At 38.7% G+C, this 27,244-nt stretch overlaps 1 protein-coding gene across 3 annotated transcripts in view; it reads left to right on the top strand.

Moving 5' to 3' along the window:
- Positions 1-27,244, top strand: part of CFDP1 (craniofacial development protein 1) — a 129,230-nt gene that overhangs the window by 31,814 nt on the left and 70,172 nt on the right. The window contains exon 6 of one of the 3 annotated variants that reach the window (XM_077890846.1): positions 26,427-26,790. The exons of the other annotated variants lie outside the window; for them this stretch is intronic. Coding sequence (XP_077746972.1) covers positions 26,427-26,514 — 88 coding nt within the window. The 3' untranslated portion in view covers positions 26,515-26,790. Of the gene's footprint in view, positions 1-26,426; positions 26,791-27,244 lie in introns of those variants that run through there. 3 annotated transcript variants of the gene reach the window in all.

The following is a 27,244-nucleotide window of genomic DNA, read 5'->3' as shown; positions in this document are numbered from 1 at the left end:
GTGGGTTTCCAGCAGAAATGACCTGTAATATTATATAGTCTTTAAGGGAACAAATGGTATTAGTTTAATGACTTAAAATTGAATGTGCTTTTTTCTTTTTAGAAACAGTTTTATTGAGCTGTTTTTATTTGAAATACACAGTTCATTGGTTTTTAGCATATTCATAGACTTGTGAGTTCATAAAGCTCTGCAACCACGATGATTTTCATCACTAAGAAAAGAAATGCAGTTGCTCTGCATCCTTACCTATCTCCCACACTCGCAGGCAACTGCTAATTGATCTTCTGTGTCTACTGGGTTTGCCTGTTTGGACATTTTATGTAATTGCATCATACGATACTTGTCCTTTTTGTCTGGCTTTGACTTAGCATAATGTTTTCAAGATTCATTCATGCTTCTGTACTGCATTCCTTTTTATGGCCAAATAGTAATCCCCTGTATGAATATACCATGTTTTGTTGATCCATTCATTTCGATAGACATGGAATTGTTTTCATGTCTTGGCTATTATAAATAAGGTGTCTATGAACATTGATGTACAGGTTTTCATGTGGACATGTGTTTTCACTTGGGTATGTACATGGCTGTGGAATTGCTCTGTCATATGGCAATTTGGTCATGCTCTTGAATAGGAGAATGAGCCGTAAGAGAAAAATCCAGGAATGTTACCAAAGGGTGGGTGCTTTGGGTGCCTAGATTTCTTCCACTGCGATTTCTCTGAAGCATGTGCAGTTCTGTTTGTAAGCTCTGGCTATAGGAAAAAAGCTGGGTAGAAAACTATGATGTGGGACACCTGGGTGGCTCAGCAGTTGAGCATCTGCCTTTGGCTCAGGTCATGATCCCAGGATCAAATCCCGCATCGGGCTCCCTGCATGGAGTCTGTTTCTCCCTCTGCCTATATCTCTGCCTCTCTCTCTCTCTGTCTCTCTCATGAATAAATAAATAAAATCTTAGAAAAAAAAACTATGATGTTCAGTAACACTATTATAGCAATGGCTAGAAAAAAAGAGAAGGCAGTTTTCTACTGTCTTAATTAATTCTAGAAATAGAGGGATGTTAGCCTTTTGATTTTTTTCCCACAGCCAGCTTTAATCTTTCTACTGAGTGAGATTTCCTGTTTGATGATCATTTGGGATTTTAGTTCAGTTGACTCAGGGCTGGCTCTGTTCTTATTTTATTGCTGGTTGAAAAGAGACGTTCTTGGGGATCCCTGGGTGGCGCAGCGGTTTAGCGCCTGCCTTTGGCCCAGGGCGCGATCCTGGAGACCCGGGATCGAATCCCACGTCAGGCTCCCGGTGCATGGAGCCTGCTTCTCCCTCTGCCTGTGTCTCTGCCTCTCTCTCTCTCTGTGTGACTATCCTAAATAAATAAATAAAATATTAAAAAAAAAAAAAAAAAAAAAGAGAGACGTTCTTGACCTTCCCACTAACTCTTGAATTTAACTTTGTTATTCTTAGTGGTTGTGGTGCTGTCAATAGGAGGTGTTCAGAAATGTGTGGGGAGATATTTTGGTTGTTACAAGACTTGAGGAGACCACTGGTACTTAGTGTGTGCGGTTCGGGAATACTAAATATCTGCATTACCTAGGACAGTTTATACTGAGAAGAATTTTTTTTTCCAAAATCCCCTTTGAGACACACTGTTTTAGGGGAGTTGGTGGGGGGGGGGGTTCCCTCAGTTATATAACCACTGGGATTTTCTTCAGTTTCTGGTTTGAGACCCCGCTCCAGGGCAGGCATTCACAAACTGGCAGTTCCGAACCAAGCCTTCCATTAGATGTTCTTATTTGGCCAGTGTTTAAAAATCAGGAGAGTTGATATAAAAATCTGGATTCCTGGTTTTCTTTAGAAATGAGAATTGTCATTGCCCTCCATCTTTCCTTACAGCAGCATTGAGCTGGAACAGAGTGGATGGGGTTTGCCCTTTCCTGGCCCCAACTTAGCTGCTCCCTTTTATGTTACCTGCTGGGTTCCTGTAGTCAGGTGTTTCTAATGCTGGGATGACATGTTTCCCTTTAATGACCAGGTCAGTTTTCTTTTAGGACCAGTTTGTCCTTTGGATTAAATATCAGACATACTATCTTCTCATGCATGCTGCATGTTAAGTGTTCTTTACCTTTTTCAAAAGGATAAACGGCTCCTATTGATAGATTATTGAATTTAAGGCACAGTGCTAAATGTTTCACATGTATTATTTTCTTGAATCTATACATAAATACTTTAAGAGGTAGATGCTAACTTTGTGCCCATTTCACAGACCAGGAAACTGAGGCTCAGGGAGGTGCTGTTAATTTGTGGAGATTCTGTAGTTGTTGGAGGCAGGGTTCCAGTCCAGAATCATTTGAGACCAGAGGCTGAGCTCTCAACCACAGTGTCGTACAACCAGTCTTACCCTCCTAATTGATTTTTTTTTTTTTTTTTTTGTATCCCTTCAGCTTTATAACTGATGAGGGACTCTTTGAAAGCTATTTTGAGGGGATCCCTGGGTGGGTGACTCAGTGGTTTAGCGCCTGCCTTTGGCCCAGGGCATGGTCCTGGAGTCCTGGGATCGAGTCCCACATCGGTCTCCCTGCATGGAGCCTGCTTCTCCCTCTGCCTGGTCTCTGCCTCTCTCTGTGTGTCTCTCATGAATAAATAAATAAAATCTTAAAAAAAAATAAAGAAAGCTATTTTGAATTCTGTTGTTGTTTTTTTTTTTAAGGAAATTAGATGACCCTTTCCTCCCATTTCCTTTGTAGACTTTTTCCCCATTAGCCACAGCTAATCCAGGTTTCCTGTGCTGAATTTCAGTCCCATTACTATCTCATGAAACTGAAGGGGTAGCACATTTTAAAAAATGAGTTTCAGGTGTGTTTGTACATTGATCATGTGTCAGCAGTCCACAGTGAAGATCTACTCAGTCACCTGGGGATAATAGTACTAATGGTTATTGCTGCTTCTGTGTGTAATTGGCTCCTACTGACTGAATCCTACATTGCAGATAGCTTATGTGAGGGTGTTGCCAAGGGAGTCAGGTAGGAGATAATCCTTGCCCAGTTCAGTGGGTTTCTTCTGGCAATCATTTGTTCCAGGGCAGGACTAGCTAGAAGTAGCTTTTAAAATGATTTTTTTTTTTTCAAAGATTTTCTTGAGAGAGTGAGTGAGCATAAGCAGGAGGGACAAAGTGGGGAGAGAGAAGAGAATCTCAAGCAGATTCCCACTGATTGTGGAGCCCAACTCAGGGCTTGATCTCACGACCCTGAGATCACAACCTGAGCTGAAACCAAGAATCAGATGCTTAACTACCAAGTACCACTGAGGCACCCCAAGATGTTATTTCAAGGACCTACTATGACAGTGGAAATGATTGATTCTGGCAGGGTTGGTGGTCCTGCTGTTATCTTACTTGTCAACTCCAGAATGATGTATTTTGTATTATGGCAAGAAAACTCTGTACTGGACTTTACCTTCATGTTCTTCAGTGGATGCTAAATATTCAACTTCATTCAGTTTTCACTTATTCTTAACTGGCTTTTTAAATATACCTCTATGAGTAATGCAGTTAACAGAGTAAATGAGTTTGAAATCGAAATTAAATTAATTCTCTAAAGATTTCCACATGAATAGTTGGAATATTTTGAATTTATTAAAGGTAATCTCATTCATGTTCTTAATTTGAGGAGATTGTTCCGCGCTAAGCTAGGAACTGGAATAATTATGAATGGAGAGACTAGTAATATTCTTTGTGGTTTTGTTTGGTTTGGTTGGGGGAGAGTGATAGAAAATTTGACCATTTGAGTCAGACACTGAAGTGCTGGCCAATGTGAGGGTCTAAATGAGAGCTCAAACACAGAAAAGCTTTCAAAGCAAGAAAATTTTTCATTTGTGGTCACCAGGAGAGGATAACCTCTGTCAGTTTGGATTTAATACCTAGAGCAAATACTATGAGCCTAGGAAGTGTCCCTAATGGTTTTCAAGGTTGCCCAGAGTAGAACAAATTCTGGTGTTCTTAGAAAATCCTTAGGGAATTTGAACTTTATTACACAGAGCAGCCTTCTTCCTTTTGTTCTTATCATTGTGGTGTAGTTTAAAGAAGTTTCAAAAGTCTGTGAGTTTAAGAGCCAGTGGTTATATGTGTTACAAACTTTTAAAACTTAATTTTGCTATAGTCCTATAACCTTGGTTGTGCCAGATTTCTCTTGGTGCGAAATACAAGTCAGGAAAATGCTTTGGGGGGCACCTGGGTGACTCAGTACGTTAAGCATCTGTCTTTGGCTCAGGTCATGATCACAGGGTCCTGGGATTAAACCCAAGTTGGGCTCCTGCTCAGTGAGGAGTCTGTATCTTCCTCTCCCTTTGCCTGCTGCTCTATCTGCTTGTGTTCTCTCTCTCTCAAATAAATAAGTAAAATCTTAAAACAAACAAACAAAAAAAGGCGGGGGGAAGTGTTTTGGGTGCTTCTCTGGGAGTATAGGGAGGAATAGAAAGGATAGTTGAAATTATGACATTCACAGTTTACTTAGTATGATCATTGGAAATGGACTTGGAAGCAAAGTTGTGAAAACCGTCCTTTAAGGAGAGAATTATGATGCTCTAGGAATGAAGTGAAACCATTTTGGTTAATTTAACTAATATTAAAACACTAATTTGTCCATTGTTCTATGTTTTAGCTTCTTTTAGTGTACACTAGAGGGCAGAACTCTCCTGAAAAGATATTTCTTTGGCATGCTACAAGGAACTTGAAGCTTTCCTACATTTGGCATATATGAGTGCTATTATACATTTTTCTTTGCCTAATTATATTAATGTCTCTTGGCATGAGATTTCTATATGCTATAAGGTTTCTATATTTTTCTTTAGTTAAAATTTGATTTTCAACTCTTACCATTGTGTTTACAAATTGAAGGGTGGTTTTTCTTCTCTCATTTTTTTCCTTGAGATGCAGAATCTTTTATGTTTGTTTGCTTTTTTATCACAAATGAGAAAATAAAAATGACCCATAGTTCTACCACTTAATTTTTTTCATAAAAAAAAAAAAACAGTGAAATTTCCTTGTCACCTGCCTGTTTCTTCATTCCCAACCCTAGAGGCTAATACAGTTGACCTTTAAACAGTGTGGTCTTTATGGTTGTCGATTCCCCTTCCCCAAGCAGTAAAAACTTGTGTATAGGGATGCCTGGGTGGCTCAGTGGTTGAGCATCTGGCTTTGGCTCAGGGCATGATTCCAGAGACCGGGGATTGAGTCCCACATCGGACTCCCTGCATGGAGCCTGTTTCTCCCTCTGCCTGTGTCTCTACCTCTCTCTCTTTCTCTCTCATGAATAAATAAATAAAATCTTAAAAAAAAAAAAAAAAAAAAAGAAAATCTGTGCAATAACTTTTGACTCCCCAGAAATTTAACCACTAGTAGTGTGTTGTTGACCAGAAAGAAGCCTTACTAATAACATAAACAGTTGTCTGACACATATTTTAAATGTTACATGTATTATGTACTACATTCTTACAATAAAATAAGCTAGAGAAAGAAAATCTTAAAATCATAAGGGAAAGAAAATACATTTATAGTTCTATACTGTAAAAAAAAAAAAAAACCCAGTAGAGGAAGCTGGTGGCTTAGTTGGTTAAGCATCTAACTCTTGATCTTAGCTCAGGTCTTGATTTCAGGGTTGTGAGTTCAGGTCCCACATTGGGCTCTACTCTGGGCATCGGCCTACTTAAGAAACAAAACAAAACAATGCATATAAATGAACCTGTGCAGTTAAAACCCATTAAAACATAAACAGACTCTATGTTAGTCTGCAGCTTGTACTTTTACTTAACAGTCTATTTTGGGCATCTTTTCAGGTTCAATATAAGCATCTATGTATTTTAATGCCTGCATTGTACTCCATTATATAAATAGTCTGTAGTTTGAGTAACTATTTCCTTATTGATGAGCATTTAGTTTTCCAAATTTTACAGTTAGGAATAATTCTTTAATGATCCTTATACATGCATTTTTATGTTTCTTATGCTGTTATTTCTGGGGGATGGATTCTTAGAAATGGGATTGTTGAGTCATCAGATATATGAACCCTAAATCCTAACAGATGCTGCCAGATAGGCAATACCAATCTGAAGTGTCCCTGGTGTTACATTAGAGGCTTTTTCCAGACACCATGACCTGTGTCTGTCAGGGTTTTCTCCACAGTCATGACATTAACTGGATTCTCATAACCTACTGGCTTCATTTGTGTTTCCTCTCTGAAAACCTTTACCAAATATAGATTGTTTTCAAGATAAACTAATACTGTATTTCTGTGTATTTGCCAAATGTAATTAAGATTTGAGTATCACTATAGGTAGTCTCCATCCTGTATCAAGTCATTAAAGCTAGCTAATTCTTAGTTACCGAAGAGTTCAGGTAAAAATCTGAGTTTTATGAACACTGAGAGAAATTGTGAGCCAATTTAGGAACTGTATATTATAGGTCCATCAGGGATCCCTGGGTGGCTCAGGTATGTAGATTATTTATTCATTTGAGAGAGAACATGGAGAGGGAGAGGGATAAACTCTCCAATGCATGGCTCGTTCCCAGGAGCTAAGATCATGACCTGAGCCAAAGGCAGATGCTTAACCAACTGAGCCATCTAGGTACTATTTCTACTCACTGCGCTATTTCTTCCGTAGGTTCTTAATGTTGGAGGTTACTATTCCCAAATGTTGTAAAGTCAGTGAAGAATGTTACTTATCCTAAGCATAGCAATCAGTGATTCATGTGTTCTGATACAGGCATCTTGCTGCCATTTCATGGAAGGTTATGATTATATAGAAAGATTCATATTAAGTAAATATTATAATTTGGGTCCAGGAATTTTTCTTATGGGAGAGGCCGAGCAGCTGTGTTCTAATTATTTTGGTCAGGATTGAAAATCAGTCTGATCTGAAGGCCAGCACTTACTATATTCAGTTGCTTAGCTCTGGATTCTTGCCAAAACCATTACCCAAGGGAACTTATGATAAATTTAAGCTGAAATAAGTTAAAACTTCTAAACTAGGCTAGTATTTCTGTATCACTGAGAAAATGAAAGACTGAACAAGGATTTTTAGATCTAGTAATTCTGGATGCATAAGACCATAAATATGTCACAGCCTTTCGATTATTAGCTTTTTCTTGAATTTGAAATGTGGTACAATTTCAATAGCTGCTAATTTGAGAATGAACAGGAAAAACCCATGTGTTGCCTTGGCTTCTGCTTTAAACTGAGATCTTTTAGCCCAATTGCTTGTAACATAGATGGTGAGCTATACAAGGGAGAAACCAAAGGAGAAGGAGAGTTTTCTCTACAGTCAGATGGAGCATAACTTGTTTAGACCAGAAAGGAGAATCAGATCCAAGGATAACCATGTGCAAAACACTCTTGATCTTGGTCTCTTGTCTCATGTAACGAGCTTCAAAAAAAGATTTGAGGAGAAGTTTCCTTTAGAACAGTAACCACAAGCATCATGTCTGCTTTCCAGCCATGTTTCTGTGTTGTGCTGTGGGTGAAGTAATTCCAAGTTTTTTATACTATTTCAGAAAGTCATTCCAGTTTAGCTTTTGTTGGACCAGTCTGGACTTCAATTTCTCAGTCTTGATGTGATGAAGCCAGCTTTCCTCTTGGGCTAATAACTTAGGTCAGCTGTGTGTTTGACATTACTGTATAAGAACCAGAGAGGCCGAATTCCAGCTAAATGAAGGCTTAAAGTATCTGGCTTTATGAAATTGGAGTTATATTTTTTTTAAAATACATTTGAAGTAGGACTTTGGTTAACACCATAATGAAAGCAAAGCGTTGATGTTTTTTAGGCAGGGTAGGGACAGTCTGTGATAAAGGTATTTATTTTCCTTATAGTTTATCAGTTGTTGACGAAATTAGTTGGCAATGGAAAATGAAACACAACTCCTTTCTCCCAATGATACACTGTCTCGGGCCACCCCTTGCTGATAAGACTGGTACGCCTCTGAGCTTCCTACTGCCACCTTTGCCATATTTGTTTAAGGTTTTCTCAAGATTCACAGACTTCTTCTCTTTGTGCATTTAGTAATAGCATTCATCTACTCTAAAGTTTTACCCATCTCTTTAATGTTGATGATTCTCTGTTCTGCCCTTCCAGTACTGCCTTTCTCCTTAGCTCCAGACCCATATTTCTTCCTGCTTGCTAGAAATTGATTCTGAATTTCATTGACAACACACCAGTCCAACATTCAACTCATTGTCTCTGAGTCCTCCCATTTTACAGAGCTGAAGAAACGGAGTCTGTGAAGTTAAGTAGCTTATCTGAGAGAGAGAGCCTGGACTAGAATCGAAGGCTTCTTTCCAGTCCAGTGTGGTCTTCTCTTGGGCCAAACTGCCTGTGTGTCTCTGGAAGAAAACAATGTGTTACCACTGTTCCCCTCAACCACTTAGGGTATGTTCAGTTATTTCCCTTTCTTTTCCTTACCTCCCCAACTGCCCAGTCCATTCAGTGCTTTTAATTATACATTCATAATGTCTATAAATATTCATTCCTATTCTTCTCCTTTCTCTCCCCTCTTTCTCTATGTATTTCATCCCCATTCCCATTTGCCTTTTTTCTGAGTCTTAAGCATCTGTCTCTGTGTGATTGGAGACTTTTCTAAAGGTTTGTACTATTGTAATCATTTCCTAAGTTTACTTAACAGCCTGCAGTCCCTCTTCCTGTAACCACCCTGTATGCCACTGCTGGGATAATTTGGCAGAGATTCAGTTTAGGTTATGACACTTGCTCAAAAATTTGATACTCATCTACAGTTAAGTTCACATTCTTTAGCCTGATATTAGTGAATGCCATACTATAGCTGTATAGCCAGCCATACCTTATTCTGAATTACTTTGACAGTCATAAAGGAAACCTTCCCTTTACCCATCTTCTCCCTCAGCTTTGTTCAGCTGTTCTCTACTGTCCCCTAGGTGCCTTCATCTGTCCCCTTCATCTACTGGAATCCTGCCTGCTTTTCAAGCCTCATCTCAGCCCTGCCACACTCTTCCCTGATATGTGCCTTCCTTGTATTCCTGTTCCACTAATGGCACCTTAAATGTTTGACCTTGAAGTATAGTTATTTTAGTCTTTCTTATTCGTGCCCTACCTTTTAAGCTCTTCTCTGTAACTTTGGATTTCTGCAGTTTTAATACAATGTGGATTTATGGCTTTTACAGGTTCTGAAAAATTCTCAAGCATTATCTCTTTGAATATTGCCTCTTTTGCATTCTACTGTGTCTCCTTCTACAACTCGTATTAGGTGTATGTCAGATTTTCAGTCTGTCTTCCATGTTATTTCACTTCTCTTTGGTTCCAGTTATTTCCTGTTTTCCAGTGCTTTACTTTTTCTTCAGCTGTGTCTAATCTCTTTTAATTTGTCCACTGGTTTAATTTCAGTGACTGAGCACTTTATTTTTAAAAATTGTTTGGTTAGGGATCCCTGGGTGGCGCAGCGGTGTGGCGCCCGCCTTTGGCCCAGGGCGCGATCCTGGAGACCCGGGATCGAATCCCACGTCGGGCTCCCGGTGCATGGAGCCTGCTTCTCCCTATGCCTGTGTCTCTGCCTCTCTCTCTGTGTGTGTGATGACTATCATAAAAAAAAAAAAAAAAATTGGTTTGTTTTGAAATCTGCTTGTTCTTTTTCTTTCTTTTTTTTTAAGATTTATTTATTTATTTATTTATTTATTTATTTATTTATGAACGATAGAGAGAGAGAGAGAGAGGCAGAGACACAGGAGGAGGGAGAAGCAGGCTCCATGCCAGGAGCCCGACGCGGGACTTGACCCCGGGACCCCAGGATCGCGCCCCAGGCCAAAGGCAGGCACCAAACTGCTGAGCCACCCAGGGATCCCCTGCTTGTTCTTTTTCTATAGGATCTTGATTTTTGAGGCTTTCTTTTATATTTGTAGTCATTTTAAGTATATACTTATAGTTCCTGTCTGATAGTTCTTTTATGAGAAGTTCTTGGGGTTCTAGAGTTATTCTTATTTTTTGTTGGCTCTTCTGTGCATTATTTTCTTTTGTGTTTAGTATTTTTTATTCATCTTTAACAAGGTTTTGTCTATGAGGTGATGTCATATGGCCTTTAATGAAGTTATATTTCTTAGAGAAATAGGAGTGAATTTGTTTTTTTTCTATATGCCCTGGCTTGGGCTAATTTTTGTGTTAATTTCTTGCTTTAGAGCTCCTGGAACATTCAGGTACTATAATTGAAATTAGAATTGGGATCCCCAAGTCCATATGACTCTAGGCCCACGGTTTCAGTTCTCAAGAGGTGCTTTTTCCGCTATCCCTTGCAGCCCAGGCAGAAAGGCTTTTTTTGTCTGCTCCCCAGGCTGTTAGGTGAGCTTTCCTGATATGTCCTCTGCTGCATAGAGTTTCTACTTTATTTAGGATTTTAATTCTAATTCTCCACCTTCCATAAGCCCAAGACCAGTCCCGTTATATAGGTATAACAAAACCCAGGCGGAAGTTATTGAAACTTCTTTCACCTCCCCATGCACTGCCCTAAAGCTGCTGTGTCTGCTCATGTGCTGCTACTGTGGTTTGCAGTTCCTTCTTTGAACTGGCACTCTGGGATTTCCCTTTCTGTCTTTGAATTTATCTATACATTTTTTTTATTTTTTTATTTATTTATGATAGTCACAGAGAGAGAGAGAGAGGCAGAGACATAGGCAGAGGGAGAAGCAGTCTCCATGCACCGGGAGCCCGATGTGGGATTCGATCCCGGGTCTCCAGGATCGCGCCCTGGGCCAAAGGCAGGCGCTAAACCACTGCGCCACCCAGGGATCCCCTATCTATACATTTAAAATAATTTGGAGTATATTTTACCTGACATTTTTGGTCTTTATCTGGAAAATGTTTGTGTTGTATTAAGCTTTAATTTTGCCTGAACTAGAAGTTCACTGTCAGCTCTTTAAGGGCAAATACCCTATATTGCTTTTTTTCCTGTTTCCCTACAACTAGTACAAAATGTTCATTCCATTTGATGAATTTGAAATGACCTAAAGGAAACATTTTGACTACTCTGAGCATAGGAAGAAATAGCCAGTACCCTTTAAAATACATCTAGTGAAAAATAAATAAATAAATAAATAAATAAATAAATAAATAAATAAATAAAATACATCTAGTGACTTATCTTTCATATTATTTATGAGCCGCTGCTTCTCCTACTCAAGATCTGTTGATTTTCTTAGTTAAAAGACTGCCATCTCTTAAATGTTCAGTGCTTTTTTTTCTCTTCTGAGCTATTTAAATTGTTCTATCTGTTGGGTTTCCCTATTCTGTTTAGAAACAATATCTGGGAATACATTCTGATATAGTCTCTAAAACATCCATGAATTTTCCTGTGTAAAATTCTCATATCCATATCAGTTTCTTTGTAACCAAGAAGGGGTTTCAGCTGTATCTTACTGTTTTGAAAATCATTATCCTTGATTATTGTGGACGTTCTTTTTGTCTGTCTAGTGTCTGACTCCCTCAAACGTGTAGATGCCACCTTTTGTGGGAGGCAAGAAGCTGAAAATTCAAAACCCTTGATTCCCCACCCTCATTTGCTTCTAGTTTTTAGTTAGGAACTTTGGCTTCGTAAATCAGACATCTGCCCAAGGTTTGAATCTAGGGCTTGTGAGACAGAGGCAAGGAGCACTGCAACTCTTGGGCTCTCTTGGGAGTACCAGCTGCAGCATATGCATAGCAGCTGTGACAGCTGTGTCTTCACCAGGATAATCTGTGGTGTGATTTGGGGGTATTCTTTCTAGCCTCTGAATGTGGTTTTTGAGCCCTCCTGGATTTTGTGAGTAACTCAATGCATTATTATTAGTAGTATTAAACTTTTTATTTTGGGAGATTGTAGCTTTATATGCAGTTATTAAAATAATACAGAGATTCTTAAACCCTTGACCCAGTATCACCTTATGGCAATATCTTATAATATCACAACCAGAATAATGACCTTGATACAGTCAAAATAGAAAACATTTCTGGGTTGTCTGGGTGGCTCAGTTGGTTAAGTGTCCAACTCTTGGTTTTAGCTCAGGTCATGATCTCATGAATTCTAAGATCGAGCTTCATGTGGGGCTTCAGCAGGGAGTCTGCTTAAAGATTTTCTCCCGGGCAGCCCTGGTGGTGCAGTGGTTTAGTACCACCTGCATCCTGGGGTGTGATCCTGGAGACCCAGGATCGAGTCCCATGTCGGGCTCCCTGCATGGAGCCTGCTTCTCTCCCTCTGCCTGTGTCTCTGCCTCTCTCTCTCTCTCTCTCTCTCTCAAATAAATAAATAAAACATTAAAAAAAAAAAGATTTTCTCCCTCTCCCCACCACCACTTGTGTGTGTATAAGTGCATTTTCTCTCTTTCTCTCAAATAAATATTTAAAAGAAAGAAAACATTTCTAAGTCCATTAAGATCCCTAATGTTACTTTTATAATCACACCCACTAAAAAACTCCACACCCACTTTCCTGCTGCCCCCTCTGGCAACTGCAAATTTGTTCTCCATTTCTATAATTTTGTCATCTCAAGAATGAAAAACACAGTATAAACCTTTTGAAATTGGCCCTTTTCGCTTTACAGATTCATTCAGGTTGTGGTGTGTATCAGTAGTTTGTTTTTATTGCTGACTAGGATTCTGTGCTATGGATGCACCACAGCTTGTATCACCATTCTTCCACTGAAGGACATCTGGGTGTTTTCCAGTTATGGGCTGTTACAAAGTGCTGCAAATCTTTGAGCGCATGTTTTTGTGTGAATATAGATTTTCTATTGCCACTATGACTAATTACTACAAATTTGACTGCTTACACAGCACAAATTCTCCTTTAATTTTGTAGACAGAAGTCTAAGATGGGTCTCATTATATTAAAATCAAAGCAGGTTTGTGTTTCTTGTGAATGTAGGACTTAGGTTCTCATTTTCTTGGGGTCTTGTCATCTGTGGACCAGCCCACCTTCTGGAAACCATCCTCATTCTTGGTTTATGGCCCCCTTCTTCTGTTTTCAAAGCCAGCAACAACTTGTTTTCCCTCTCAAGCTGTGAATCATGACTCCTCCTTCCATCCAGCTCATCTCTCTGACCCAGCTGAGAAAGATTCTCTGCTTTTAAGAACTCTGTGATTAGATTGGGCCCACACAGACAACCTAGGATAAATCCACCCCATTCTAAGGTCCATACTCTTAATCACATCCATTTTGCTGTATATGATAATTAATTCACAGATTTTGGTAGCAGGTGAGAAAGGGTGTGGACATCTGTGGTATCCCTTATAATTTCATTTCTCAGAGATAAATGCTCTGAGAGGGGTGCAGTTGCTGGGTCATATGGTGGGTGCATGTTTAGGTTTTTTTGAGTGCTTTTTAAAATTTTTTATCTTAAGTAAACTCCATACCATATGTGGAACTCAAACACAAACCACAAGATCAAATGTTGCATGCTCTACCTGCCTGCAGCCAGGCACCCTGCACATTTTTTTAATTAAAATATTTATTAATGAATGAATGAATGAGAGGCAGAGACATAGGGAGAGGGAGAAGCAGGCTCCCCACAAGGAACCTGATGCCGGACTCGATCCCCGGTCTCCAGGATCACATCCTGGGCCACAGGCAGCGCTAAACCGCTGAGCCACCCAGTCAGCCCTCTTCTCATCCTTTCATCTTTTACAGAGCAAATGTTTTTAATTTTGTTGAAGTCCAGTTTATCAATTTTTCCTTTTATGGATTGCACTTTTTGTGTCAAGTCTAAGAATTCTTTGCCTAGTCTTAGATCCCAGATTTCCACCCCCCTTGTTTTTTTAAAAAGATTCTATTTATTTATTCATGAAAGACAGAGACAGGCAGAGGTATAGGCATAGGCAGAGGGAGAAGCAGGCTCCACATGCAGGGAGCCTGATGTGGGACTCCATCTGGGATTCCTGGATCACGCCCTGAGCTGAAGGCAGATACTCAATGCTACCCAGGTGTCCCCCAGATTATCCCCTTTGCTTTGTTGTAAAACTTTTATAATTTTATGTTCTACCTTTAAACTCATGATATATTTTTGATTTAATTTTTTATAAATTCTGAGGTTTAGGTCAAGGTTAATCTTTTTGCCTATACTGTCTGTCCATTTTCCAGCACTATTTCTTGAAAAGACCATTTTTAATTGTTTTTGTACCTTTGTCATTGAATTGCTTTTGCACTTTGGTAAAAAAAAAAAAAAATTAGTCAAGCATATTTATGTGAGTCTAGTACTGTACTCTGTTCCTTCCATTTACATATGTCTATCCTTCTACAAGTACCACACAGTCTTGATTGCTAACCTGTATAATAAATCTCAAAATCTGATAGGCTGATTCCTCCCTCTTTATTCTTTTCAAAATTAACTATTTTATTTCCTTTGCCTTTTCATACATATTCAGGCAGGCACAAGTAGGGGAAGAGGCAGAGAGGAGGGAGAGGGACAAGCAGACTCTGCCCTGACCGCAGGGCCTGATCCCATGAACCCAAGATCATGACCTGAGCTAAAACCAAGAGCCAGACACTAAACCAACTGAGCCATCCAGATGTCCCTACCTTTTCATATATATTTTAGAATAATTTTGTCTCTAGAAAAATCCTGGGAATTTGGCAGGAATTGTGTTAAATCTTGTTACAGACTGAATTGTGTGTCCCTTCCCCAAATTCGTAGGTTGAAGCCTTAACCCCACAATGTGAGTGTATTTTGAGATAGGGCCTTAAGGAGGTATTTAACATTAAATGAGGTTGTAAGGGTAAGGGTGTTAATTTATGAGGACTGATGTCTGAATAAAAAAGAGGAAGAGGGGCGCCTGGGTAGCAGAGTTGGTTGAGTGTCTGACTCTTGGTTTTGGCTCAGGGTCATGAGATCCAGCCCTGAGTCAGGCTCTGTGCTTGGTGTGGATTCTGCTTGAGATTCCCTCTCCCTTTCCCTCTGCTCCTCCTGCTCGTGCTTGCACTCTCTCTCTCTTTCTCTCTCTCTCTCTCTCTCTCTCTCAAAAAAATAATACAATCTTAAAAAAGAAAAAAAAAAGGACAAGATATCAGAGAATACTCTCTCCAAGCATGCATAGAGGAGAGGCTATATGAAGACACAGCAAGAAGACAGCTATCTGAAAGCCAGAAAGAGAGGTCTCACCAGGCACCTTGATCTTGGACTTCTAGCCTTCAGAACTGTGAGAAAATAAATTTCTCAAAAAAAAAAAAAAAAAAAAAGAAAAAAGAAAATAAATTTCTCTTGTTTAAGCCACGCAGTGTATGGCTTTCTGTTATGGCAGCCCTCGGAGACTAATACAGACCTATATATCAATCTGAGGGGGAATTGATATCTTTACTAGGTTGGGTCTTCCAGTCCATAAACACTGTATGTCCATGTCCTTCCATTCATGTAGATCTTCCTTGATTTCTTTTATCACCATTTTGTAGTTTTGATCCTACAAGTGCTATATATGTTTTGTTAGATTTCTGTGTAATATTTTTCTCTTCAGTGATTATAAATAGTACTATATTTACAATTTCAGTGGCCGCTGGTTCACTGCTAGCATATAGAACTATAATTGATTATGTTTATCTTATATCCTGAAAACCTGCTGAACTTACTTATTAGTACTAGGAACTTTTAATACACTTTGTGGGATTTTCTATATAGGTAATCATTATTACTTTTTCCTTTTCATTCCGTATTATACTGGCTCAAACTTCTGGCTCTATGTTGAATAAAAACAGTGAAAGCAGACATCCTTGCTCTGTTCCCAGCTTAGGGAGAAGCATTCAGTCTTTTGATTAGCTTTGGTTTTTTTATAGGTGCTTTTTAATCAACTTGAGTAAGTTCTCTTCTACTCCTTATTGTTTCAGAATTTTTATCGTGAGTGGGTATTATATTTTGTCAAGTAATTTTTCTTTAATTTTTGTTGTTGTTCATGAGAGACACAGAGAGAGGCAGAGACAGAGGGAGAAGCAGGCTCCACGCAGAGAGCCCGATGTGGGACTCGATCTCTCTCTCTCTCTCTCTCTCATGAATGAATAAATAAAATCTTAAGAAATAAAACATGGTACAAGCCATTGGTTTTTATTATATTCACAGAGCTTTGCAAACATCACCATAGTCCATTTCAGACCATTTTCATCACCCTAAAAAGAAAGAAATCCTGCACCTATTAGCAGCCACTCACCCCTTTAGCTGTCACTCTTCCTTTTTTTTTTTTATTTTTATTTTTATTTTTATTTTTTTTTTTTAGAGGCAGAGACACAAGGCAGAGGGAGAAGTAGGCTCCATGGAGGGAGCCTGACTTGGGACTGGATCCCGGTCTCCAGGATCACGCCCTGGGCTGAAGGTGGCGCTAAACCGTTGAGCCACCCAAGCTGTCACTCTTCCATTTCCTCCCACTCCTGCCACTCCCAGCCTGGGCAACCACTAGTCTTTCTCTGTGTACTTCTCTATTCTGGACATTTCATTTTAATGGGTTATATAATATGTGGCTTTGTGTGTCATTTCTTCAGTTAGTATAATGTTTCTTTATTCATGATAGACATAGAAAGAGAGAGAGGGGCAGAGACACAGGGGAAGGAGAAGCAGGCTCCATGCCGGAAGCCCGACGTGGGACTCGATCCCAGGGCTCCAGGATCATGCCCTGGGCCAAAGACAGGCACTAAATCGCTGAGCCACCCAGGGATCCCCAAAGATTTCTTTATTTTAGAGAAAGAGAGAATGTGCTTGTGGGGAGAGGGGCAGAGGGAGACCAATAAAGAACCTCAAGCACTCCCTACTGAGCACAAAGCCCATTGCAGGACTCAATCTCACAACAAGATCATGACCTGAGCTGAAACCAAGAGTCAGATGCTCAACTGACTATGCCACTGAGGCACCTCTCTCTCAATATCTTTTATTATTTATTTATTTATTTTAAATATTTATTTATTTATTTATGATAGACATAGAGATAGAGAGAGAGGCAGAGACACAGGAGGAGGGAGAAGCAGGCTCCATGCAGGGAGCCTGACATGGGACTCGATCCCGGGACTCCAGGATAGCACCCTGGGCCAAAGGCAGGCGCCAAACCGCTGAGCCACCCAGGGATCCCCTCTCAATATCTTTTAAATAAATTCCTTTTCTGTCTTAGCCAGAGTCAATGTCTGTGTCTTCATCTAAAAATCCCAACAAATACCTTTCTCCAGCTGCATTTGTTAATAGCTTTTATTTTAGCACTTACTGTACTCAGTTTACATATTAGTCTCTACCACTGCTCTGTGAGCTTAAGGGCATAGACTTTGTATCTTTTTTTTTTTTTTTTTGTATGTCCAGTCAGACACATGGTAAATAATTTATAGGTATTTGTTGAATGAAAGAATAAATAAATGAATAGGTTTTATTAATGATCACTATTTTTTAAAATGTCTTGGGTAGACTTTGATCTATGGAGATTTCATTATTATCCTTTTGACTATATCTTTTCTATCAGTCTTCATCTTAAAAGTAGAGAGCTTTTGGTCCTCCATCTGTGTTCAGCAAGTAACTCCCCCGGAAACAGACTGTAATATTTATTATATGATTGGAATGACATTTTATTTCAGCTTAATCATGACCATAGTTCAAGCACAGACATGTGGGAAGTTCCTTACTCATTCCACGAGACTTATTTTGCAACTCCTACTGTTTCCTTTATTTCAGGTTGACTTGTCTGTCCTCTTGCAGAACTGTGGTTTCCACAGCAGTGCATTTCACAGTGCACATTCTTGTCAGAGTGAGCAAAAGCTTTGATGCGTGCCTGGAAGCCTTGTTTCCCACACAGGAAGCACATGGTATTCCCTCAGCCTTTCCTGCATTTAACTTTGGGTTTCCTTATGGATAACCTTTTCACTTGTTTTCTCCCATTTAGCATAGGTCGGGTTAAAATGTGTCAGAGGGATTTTGAACTACAAAGTGTCCCATTACTAAAGTGTCCAGGCTGTAAAAAAAAAAAAAAAAAAAAAAAAAAAAGTGTCCAGGCTGTGACTGGGGTGACTGCTGGTAAGATTGCTGCGTGGAGGAGATGGAATAGATGTAGGTGACGTAGGGGTATGAGCTAAATATTCTGACACTTGGCACAGTGTCCTATTTATTGCTAAGGCAGTTTGGAGAGACTGCTTTTTTTGGTGCTTTGGGGGATTTTCTTACAGATTTTACTGCAAGAAAAAATAGAACTGAGTGAACCTGAGGAGGGGCAGCAGGGAAATAAATTGTTGGATTTTTTGAGTGACTTCCCTGACTTTCATTTATAAACATAGTGGCTTCATGTTTTTCCTCCTTTGAAACTAAATCAACTAGATTGCACTTGAACACAGGAAACCCTTTCTAGATCTTCTCTCATACGTCGTTTCTTATCTTCTTTGCCATCCTTTTCCTTCCTTCCTTCTTTCCTTCCTTCCCCCACCCTCTCTTTCTTTATTGTTGTTGTAATTTCAGCTAGATGCCTTGTTAAATGGACATTCATTGAGAATACTCAAGAAAGGGGTGAGATATAAAGCAAAATTTCAGAAAGATAAAGATATCATTTTAGTTGTGATTAGTATTCCTTCATCTCATTTATAAATTATAAAACTACAGGGAAGTACATTGAAGAGATTTGTGATGACTCACAATGTAGTGGTAAAAGAATGATGGACAGCATTTTAGTGACAATTCTCCATATAGGTTAGTTTTCACAGGAGCGTTCACTTAATGAGTTTTGACAGTTGTATACATCCATGTAGCCACCACCCCAAATATGATCTAGTGTGATTCCATCATCTCGGAAAGTTCCCTCGTGTACCCTCCAGTTGGTTCTCCTCTCCCACCCCCTCAACACCCTCTGCCTTGAGCAACTGTTCATTTTTATTAGATTAGTTTTGCCTGTACCAGAACTTCATATAAATCAAATCATATGTTGTGTAACTCTTTTGTGCCTGCCCTCTTTCACTCAGCATAATGAATATGAGATTCATCCATGTTGCTTTGTCTATCAGTAGTAGTTCATTCATTTTTATTTCCGTAGTATAAGAGTATACCATATCCATCCATCCTAGTGACAGACATTTGGGTTGTTTCCAATTTTTTTTAAGACATGTTTTTATTTCTCTTGGGTAAGCAAAAACCTAGGAATGGGATTTCTAGGACACAAGGTAGATGTGTGTTTAATGTTATAACAAAGTGCCAGACAGATCTTCCAAATGATTGTACTATTTTATGTCCCTGCCAGCAGTGTATGAGGGTTCCACTTGGTCCATTTTCTTGCCCACATCTGGTGTTGTCAGTCTTTTTTATTTTAGTGGATGTGAAATGTTACTTCCTGTGGTTTTAAATTACATCATTCTGAAGACTAATAATGATGACATCTTTTTGTGTGCTTATTGGCCATTTGTGTCTTCTTTTGGGTAGTGTCTGTTCCAGGTTCATTTTGAATTGGGTTGTTCACCAGTCTGTCGTTGATTTGTAGAAGTTCTTTATATATTCTGGATATGGATATGCTGTCAGATATAAATGTTATTGAGTATTTTTCCCAGTCTGTGTCTTGCCTGTTCACCTTTTTCTGGTGTGTTTTGATAAGCAGAAATTTAAAATTTTGAAGTTCAGTTTGTCTGTTTTTTCCTTTTATGGTAAGTGCTATTTGTGTCCTAAGAGACCCACTGATCTTAAGGCTGAGAAGATTTCTGTCTCTCTTTTTTTTAATAAACCTTATGGCTAATGGCTAAAGTTTAGATTTTTGCTATATTGGATTAATTTTTATATATGGACACATTTTAGATATTTTTCTAAAATATTCTATTTATTTATTCATGAGAGATATATATAGAGAGGCAGAGACATAGACAGAGGGAGAAGCAGGCTCCTTACAGGAAGCCTGATGCAGGATTCAATCCTTGGACCCAGGATCGTGCCCTGAGCCACCCAGCCAGGTGTCCCCATTTTAGGTTTTTTTTGTTTTTTTTTTTTTTTAAGATTTTATTTATTCATGAGAGACACACACACACAGAGAAGCAGAGACATAGGCAGAGGGAGAGGCAGGCTCCATGCTGAGAGCCCGACACGGGACTCAATCCCGGGACTCCAGGATCACGCCCTGGGCCAAAGGCAGGCGCTAAACCGCTGAGCCACCCACGGATCCCCAATTTTAGATTTTTTTTAAAGTGTCATAAAGGTAATATCTGGTTATTTAAGAAGGCCAAATAATGCGAAAGGATGAAGAAGATGAATTAATAGTTTGACATTTCTCTTTCTTAGCCTCCTTTGTCCAGTACTGTAAGTAGTAGCCACATGTAGCTATGGAGCACCTGCAATGTGGGTAGTCCAGATTCAGGTGCACTGTAAGTATAAAATATACACTAAGTTTTAAAAACTTAGTAAGAAAAGCTTAAGCAAACTGTCTCAGGAATTTTTATGTCAGTTACTCTATTGAAGTAACATTAAATAGAATCAATGATTAAAATTCATTTTGCCTTTACATTCTTTAACGTGCTTTCTGTAAAGTTTAAATTCTATATGTGGCTCCAATTTATAGTTCTTATTATATTTCATTTGGACAGTTCTAGACTTTTCCCTGAGCATTCTGTATCTGTGTATGGAATTTTTTTCCACATACAAAATTGCTTTTATTTGCATTAATGGTATCATCTAAGCCAGTTTTCCTGGAATTTGTCCTTTTTGCTTAAAAATACAAAATATATATAGACACTAATACATTTCATGTTAGTACATTGTAGATTTATCAGATATTCTTTTTTTTTAAGAATTTATTTATTCATGAGAGACAGAAAGAATCAGATACATAGGCAGAGGGAGAAGCAAGCTCCTTACGGCAAGCCTGATGTGGGACTTGATCCCAGGACCTCAGGATCATGACCTGAGCCAAAGGCAAGTGCTCAACCGCTGAGCCACCCAGGTGTCCCAGTTTATCTGATATTCTTATTGACAGCTGCGTAGTGTTCTGTTTTGAATGTTCTGTAACTTATAAAGCCATTTTCCTATAAAGACATTTAGATTATTTACCAGTTGCTCTCTGATAATGTGTTTGTAGAGACAGCTTCATATTTAGAAAGGCAATAAAACTCATATTAGAATTTCCTTCTCAAATAGAAATAGTTATTCCTTCTGGGATGAGTGAGTTGTATTGAGGAAATAAGGCTACCCTCCTAAAGGACAGAATAACTTACCAGCTATAATAAGAACAATCTGAAGGGGAACAAATACAATATAGTGTATTTCTCCTGCTGAAGTTTAGACTGTGCCTCTCTTGTTCAGTGAGTTTAGGCAGCATAGAGGGTCACCAAGGAAAAGAACTAACATTTTTTGTCTCAGCATAAGGGATTTGTTTGTTTTATTTTTTTATTTTTATTTTTTAAGATTTTTATTTATTTATTCATAGAGACAGAGAGAGAGAGAGAGAGAGAAAGGGGCAGAGACACAGGCAGAGGGAGAAGCAGGCACCATACAGAGAGCCTGACATGGGACTCGATCCCGGGTCTCCAGGATCACACCCTGGGCTGCAGGCGGCACTAAACCGCTGCGCCACTGGGGCTGCCCTTTTTTTGGTTTTTAAAGACATTTATTTGTTTTAGAGAGCACAAGTGGGTGGCAGGGCAGAGAGGGCGAGGGAGAGAGATTCTCAAGCCGACTTGCCACTGAGTGAGTAGCCCAACTTCAGGGCCGATTCCATGACCCATGAGACCACCACCCAAGCCAACACCAAGAGTTGGACACTCAACCGACTGAGCCACCCAAGCGCCTCACTTAGCAGAGTTTTTAATGCCTGCTGTATGAAAATTCTATAGAACAACTTCCTTCTCTCTCTTTTTTTTTTTGAGAGCAAAGCAACCTTCCTAATACTTATAAAACATTGTATGAGCATTTTGTGGGAGGAAAGACCCAGAAAAGAACAAATCTGTAAGTATTAGCAAGAATGAATGAGATTAGATTAGTTAAATATCCTTTGGTCAGTTTAACATGTTTGAGTGCCAAAATGGGTCATCATCTAATTTCCATAAATTAGGTGGCCTGGGAAATACGCCTTCTTTTCAGTTAGCACATGGAACTGATAAATCCGAAGCTTGAAGTAGTTTTTAGAGGCAGGGAGGAAAGTCGACAGATGGAAGCAGCCGCTCCAGCAGAGGTGTATCCAGCACATTGTCAGCATTTCATCCTCAGGCCAGAGTTGTTTCAGTTCCTAAACTGGGAATTAAGTCTATGATCTGATTCTGTCCCTGGGAATTCTTTTAAAACAACGAGGTCATGACCTTTTTCCTTTATCTTACAGTTAATAAAATTAATTTCTCTTTCCAGTTAGCAGTTTGCCTTTAGAATTTTGGAAGTGAAATATTTCCTTGGTGAGGCTTTTATTTTCTTCTCCCTGACCCGTGTTCTGGTTGACTTAAGATTCATCCAGGCATTCGAAGCCAGTATGTGCATGTGCATGTGTGTTCTTTTAAATACGTGGGAAATGGGTGCCAGGAGAAAAAGTGAGCAGTCTCTCGTATAAAAAAGTGATGGTTTTATTTTTCTTCATGAAAAGAAACCTGGAAGAAAAAGTTGAATGAACTTTTTGGAAGCAGACTGACTTCTAGACCTTAAACTGTGAGTTAAGGCCTAACTAGAGTACCTCTCATAGGTTTTCATGAACAAGATATTGATACACTGAGCCTAGTCTTGAGTTTTTAAACATTTCTAGTTCTGATTGAGTTTTGGAACCATTTTTCCAGGCAACTATATATTGCTTCCTTAGAACCTGACAGTGTCACTAATCTGGATCCTTTGGCAGAAGTTGACATCTTATTGACTCAGCACTCCTGACTGGAGTCTTGAAATCGTGGGTGTATTCTTGCTGCCCAGTGTTGTTATTTGTGAACAGATATGAAATATCATATAATTTTTATTTATTTAGAGATTCTGAGCTCTTTGTCAGACTCTTCAGATTAAGACCCCTCTTGTAACTATTTTGAGCCTCTGATATTTTACCAGTAAAGAGAAGAGAAAGCTGTTACTAATGTTACTCTTGGCTCCTTCTTTGGAAGTAGGTACAGTATAATTATATGTGCTCTTTACTTGGATAGTCCTGCCTTTTTCAGACCTTAGCTTCATGTAATTCTTCAAGCTGTAAAATAGGGATCATTCCTACCTCATAGAGCTGTTTTGAGAATGAAATGAGATAAAGTATCATACAGATGATGGCACAGAAGGTCTCAATAAAAATTAGTTCTTGACCCCTTTTACCCCTTCTTAAATAAAAAGGTTAATCTTCACTTATTAGTTACTATTTGGACGAGGAAATTAAAAATGATTAGGAAAAATAGGTAGAATTAACAAATAGATAAAACTAAATTAGTTGAAAAAACTGTGTAGGTTTAACCAATATTTACAGCCTCTTCCTTCTGAGTAAAAACTTTGAATTAGAAGAGAACACTTTCTGGCAGAAATTTCACTGACTGTTCTTTCCTCTGTTTATCCTAATGTATAAAGAAACACCTGGGGTTCCTGGGTGGCTCAGTAGTTGAGCATCTGCCTTTGGCTTGGGTCGTGGTCCCGGAGTCCTGGGATCGAGTCCCATATAGGCTCCTGGTTTCTCCCTCTGCCTGTGTCTCCAACTCTCTCTCTGTTTCTCTGATGAATAAATAAGTAAAATCTTAAAAACAACAACAAAACATCTGAGGAGAGAGACTCAGAAATCGGTTCTTCCTGTGAATGTTAGGCTATATTAATGTTTGTATGTGTTGGACTATATAAACGCATATTCAGAAAAGAGCTTGAGAATAAAAACTTAGCTACAGGGGAAGTCTAACCATAGGATTTTTTTTTTCTAACCATAGGATTTATGAAGATATTAACCTTAAAAAAATTCATTTGTTTTTGTAGAAATCTTTTAAGTTTATTAGTTTGTTCTGGTATCACAATTTTTTTAAGTCCTCAATTTCATTTACTTAGGATATCATTAATTAGCTGATATTTGATCATTTTATACATATATGTATACACACACAGAAATCACTAATTATGAAGTTGTATATGTTTCTAGTGACACTATTTAAGATGTTTTAATTTGTAGCCTGTCTCAGAGAACATTTGGCAGTGTCTGCAGATATTTGTGGCTATCATAACCTGGACTAGATACAGGGGAGGCAAGGGTACTACTGGCATCTAGAGGTTAGAAGCCAATGATGCTGCTAAACATCCTGCGATATTATAAAGGATAGCCTCCTACAAGAAAGAACTGTCCAGTTTGATCAGTGCCCAGGTTGAAAAACCTTGATTAGCACTGCAGTGAAGCCTATGTGATTATTTAGCTTTTTTTTTTTTTTTTTACAGTTCTAAAATGTGCCCCCCCCTTTTTTTAACTTGGTACAGTATATGCTCATATAGGACATATTTGATAAATGAATAAACAAACTAAACTAAGCAAGCCCTGTCTTGAATTTTGTTTTGGGCAAGTCCTTTATTTTATTTATTTATTTTTTGGGGGGGGCAAGTCCTTTAGCAAATGAGTTGATTTCTACAAACTGATCTTCATTGTTGTCTAATAAGATTTATGGACTGTTTCTTTGAGTCTAGTGCCAATTAAAGGCTCCCAAGGAACATAAATGAAGTGTTTGATATAATCCTCATATTAAAGATACATTTATTACATGAAGCCTCCCAAAATATAAGATGGACCGTGTCTGAGTGCCAGAATATATAGCATTAAATGGAGATTTTAAAATTTTTTTAAAGGGAGACACTTGGCTGTCACTAAAACCTGCTACTCTTAAACTTGGGGTTGTGAGTTCGAGCCCCACTTTGGGGAAATAGATTGTACTTAAAATTTAATTTAAAAAATTTAAGAGGAACCTCTGACACACATAAACCACTGTCACATTCATTACGGTTGAATTAATTCTACCTGATTGAACAAGAGCAGGGAACATGCTGTCTATGTCTGTCTATATTATTCTAGGACAGGAGTCTCAAACTCCATTATCAACCAGTCAGCTCTTGGCGCATGAAACATTACGAGATCTTACAGTTTCTCAAGAGATGTTGGGGATCTGGATTTTATGTGAATTTGTGTGTGAATTTTTTTTTTTTTCCTGTTTTAAGAAAAACAATGTGTGGTCAAACAAAAGCAGGCCAGGCCAGTTTGGAAACTCTGATTTGGCTTCTTAACCAGTTCTTGAGACTCTAAATAATACATAGAGAATAGATTGCCTTAGCATAGAAAACAGACTGATTCTATTTCCCCCTCTTAATCCCCTTCATATCTGGTGGACACTTTGCAATCATTGCTTTTCCAGTTTCATCAGAGGAAACAAGTTGGGACATAATGTTTCTAGCAGTAGTCTGTGTTTAGGTGATTGCAGAAAAGTCAGCTACTCACTGCAAAGCTAGGAGTCAAAATTTATAGAGTAAAGCAGAAGCCCACATCTAGCTAACCTTCTACATAGCAATATGTGTCTTTTTTTTTTTTTTTTTAATTTTTATTTATTTATGATAGTCACACACAGAGAGAGAGAAGCAGAGACATAGGCAGAGGGAGAAGCAGGCTCCATGCACCGGGGGCCCGATGTGGGATTCGATCCCAGGTCTCCAGGATCACGCCCCGGGCCAAAGGCAGGCGCTAAACCGCTGCGCCACTCAGGGATCCCGCAATATGTGTCTTAATTCTTTTATTATTGTTATTATTATTCCCCCAGTTAAAAAAAAAAAAAATTCCCCGTGCCTAATGAAATCAGTCTCATTTACCTTTAAAAACTATGAAGGAAGGATGCCTGGGTAGCTCAGCAGTTTAGCGCCACCTTCAGCCCAGGGCGTGATCCTGGAGACCTGGGATGAGTCCCACGTTAGGCTCCCTGCATGGAGCCTGCTTCTCCCTCTGCCTGTGTCTCTGCCTTTCTCTCTCTGTCTCTCTCTCATGAATCAATAAATAAAATCTTTTTTTAAAAAAAAAAACTATGAAGGAGAACTATATTTACTTTTGACTTTTGAGCAACTCATTTTTATTTACATTACATATATTTTATTTATTTATTTATTTATTTATTTATTTATTTATTTATTTATTTTTAAGATTTTATTTATTCATGAGAGACACAGAGAGAAAGAGAGGCAGAGACACAGGCAGAGGGAGAAGCGGGCTCCACATAGGGAGCCCGACGCGGGACTCGATCCCGGGTCTCCAGGGTCATGCCCTGGGCTGAAGGCGGCGCTAAACCCCTGAGCCACCCAGGCTGCCCTATATATTTTTTTTAATTTATATTTCTGATCTACCTATTTTGCCCAAACCTTAAATTTGATACATTAGCCACATAAGTGTCTTGGTCTTTGTAAAGCAAGACATGATAGTGCAAATGTTGGAATATTTTACTCCATTTTTTCTTACTTTGTTTAAATTATTGAAAAATGAAAGTGCTGTTGGCAGTGAAACATCTGGATCTCAGACTCCTTTTTTTTTTTCTTTTTTAAAGATTTATTTTTTCATTTGAGAAAGAGCGAGCACGAGCAGAGAGGAGAAGCAGAGGGAGAAGCAGACTCCCCACTGAACAAGGAGCCTGACATGAGGCTTGATCCCAGGACTCTCATATCATGACCTAAGCTGAAGGCAGATCTTTAACCATCGGAACCACCCAGGCGCCCCCCGCCGGCTCCTTTTTTTTAAAAAAAAATATTTTTTATTATGGAAAACTTCAAGCATACACAAAAGAGGAAAATATAATCCTTATACCTATGATCAGACTTCAGCAGTTACCAATATTTTGCCAATTGTGTTTTATGTTAAATCCTTCATATATATTATCAAATTGAATATTCAGAATAAATCTGTGAGGTAGATGTATTGTCTCCTTTTTATTTTTTTACTATGGAAAAGTCCAGACTATGGAGAAAATAGTGTATGAATCTTGATATACACATCACCCAACTTCCACACTTACCAGCCCAGTTCTCATCTCTATCTCCTGTGATCACCCCATCCACTCCACCAAAATCCCCACCAAGCGTTTTGAAGCAAAACTTTAACACCATGTCTTTTTATCTGTAAATATTTTAATTTGTATCTCTAAAAAGGAAGTATTCTTTTAGACACAATTACCATTATTACATCTGAAAGATAGCACCAGTTCCTTGAGATCTTCAAGTATTCATTTGCTGTTCATAATTCCTTAATTCTATCATAAGGGTTTTATTTTTAACTGTTGATTTGCTCAAAGAAGGACACAAGTCTGCAAATTAAATTTGACTCGAGTCTTTGAAGTCTCATTGGACCTCCTCTCCCCTGCCCCTGTCT

This window comes from Canis aureus, chromosome 3, assembly GCF_053574225.1.
Source record: "Canis aureus isolate CA01 chromosome 3, VMU_Caureus_v.1.0, whole genome shotgun sequence".
NCBI lineage: Eukaryota > Metazoa > Chordata > Mammalia > Carnivora > Canidae > Canis > Canis aureus.
The sequence above is the reverse complement of the archived record's forward strand: the minus strand, read 5'-3'. Positions and strand labels throughout refer to the sequence as shown.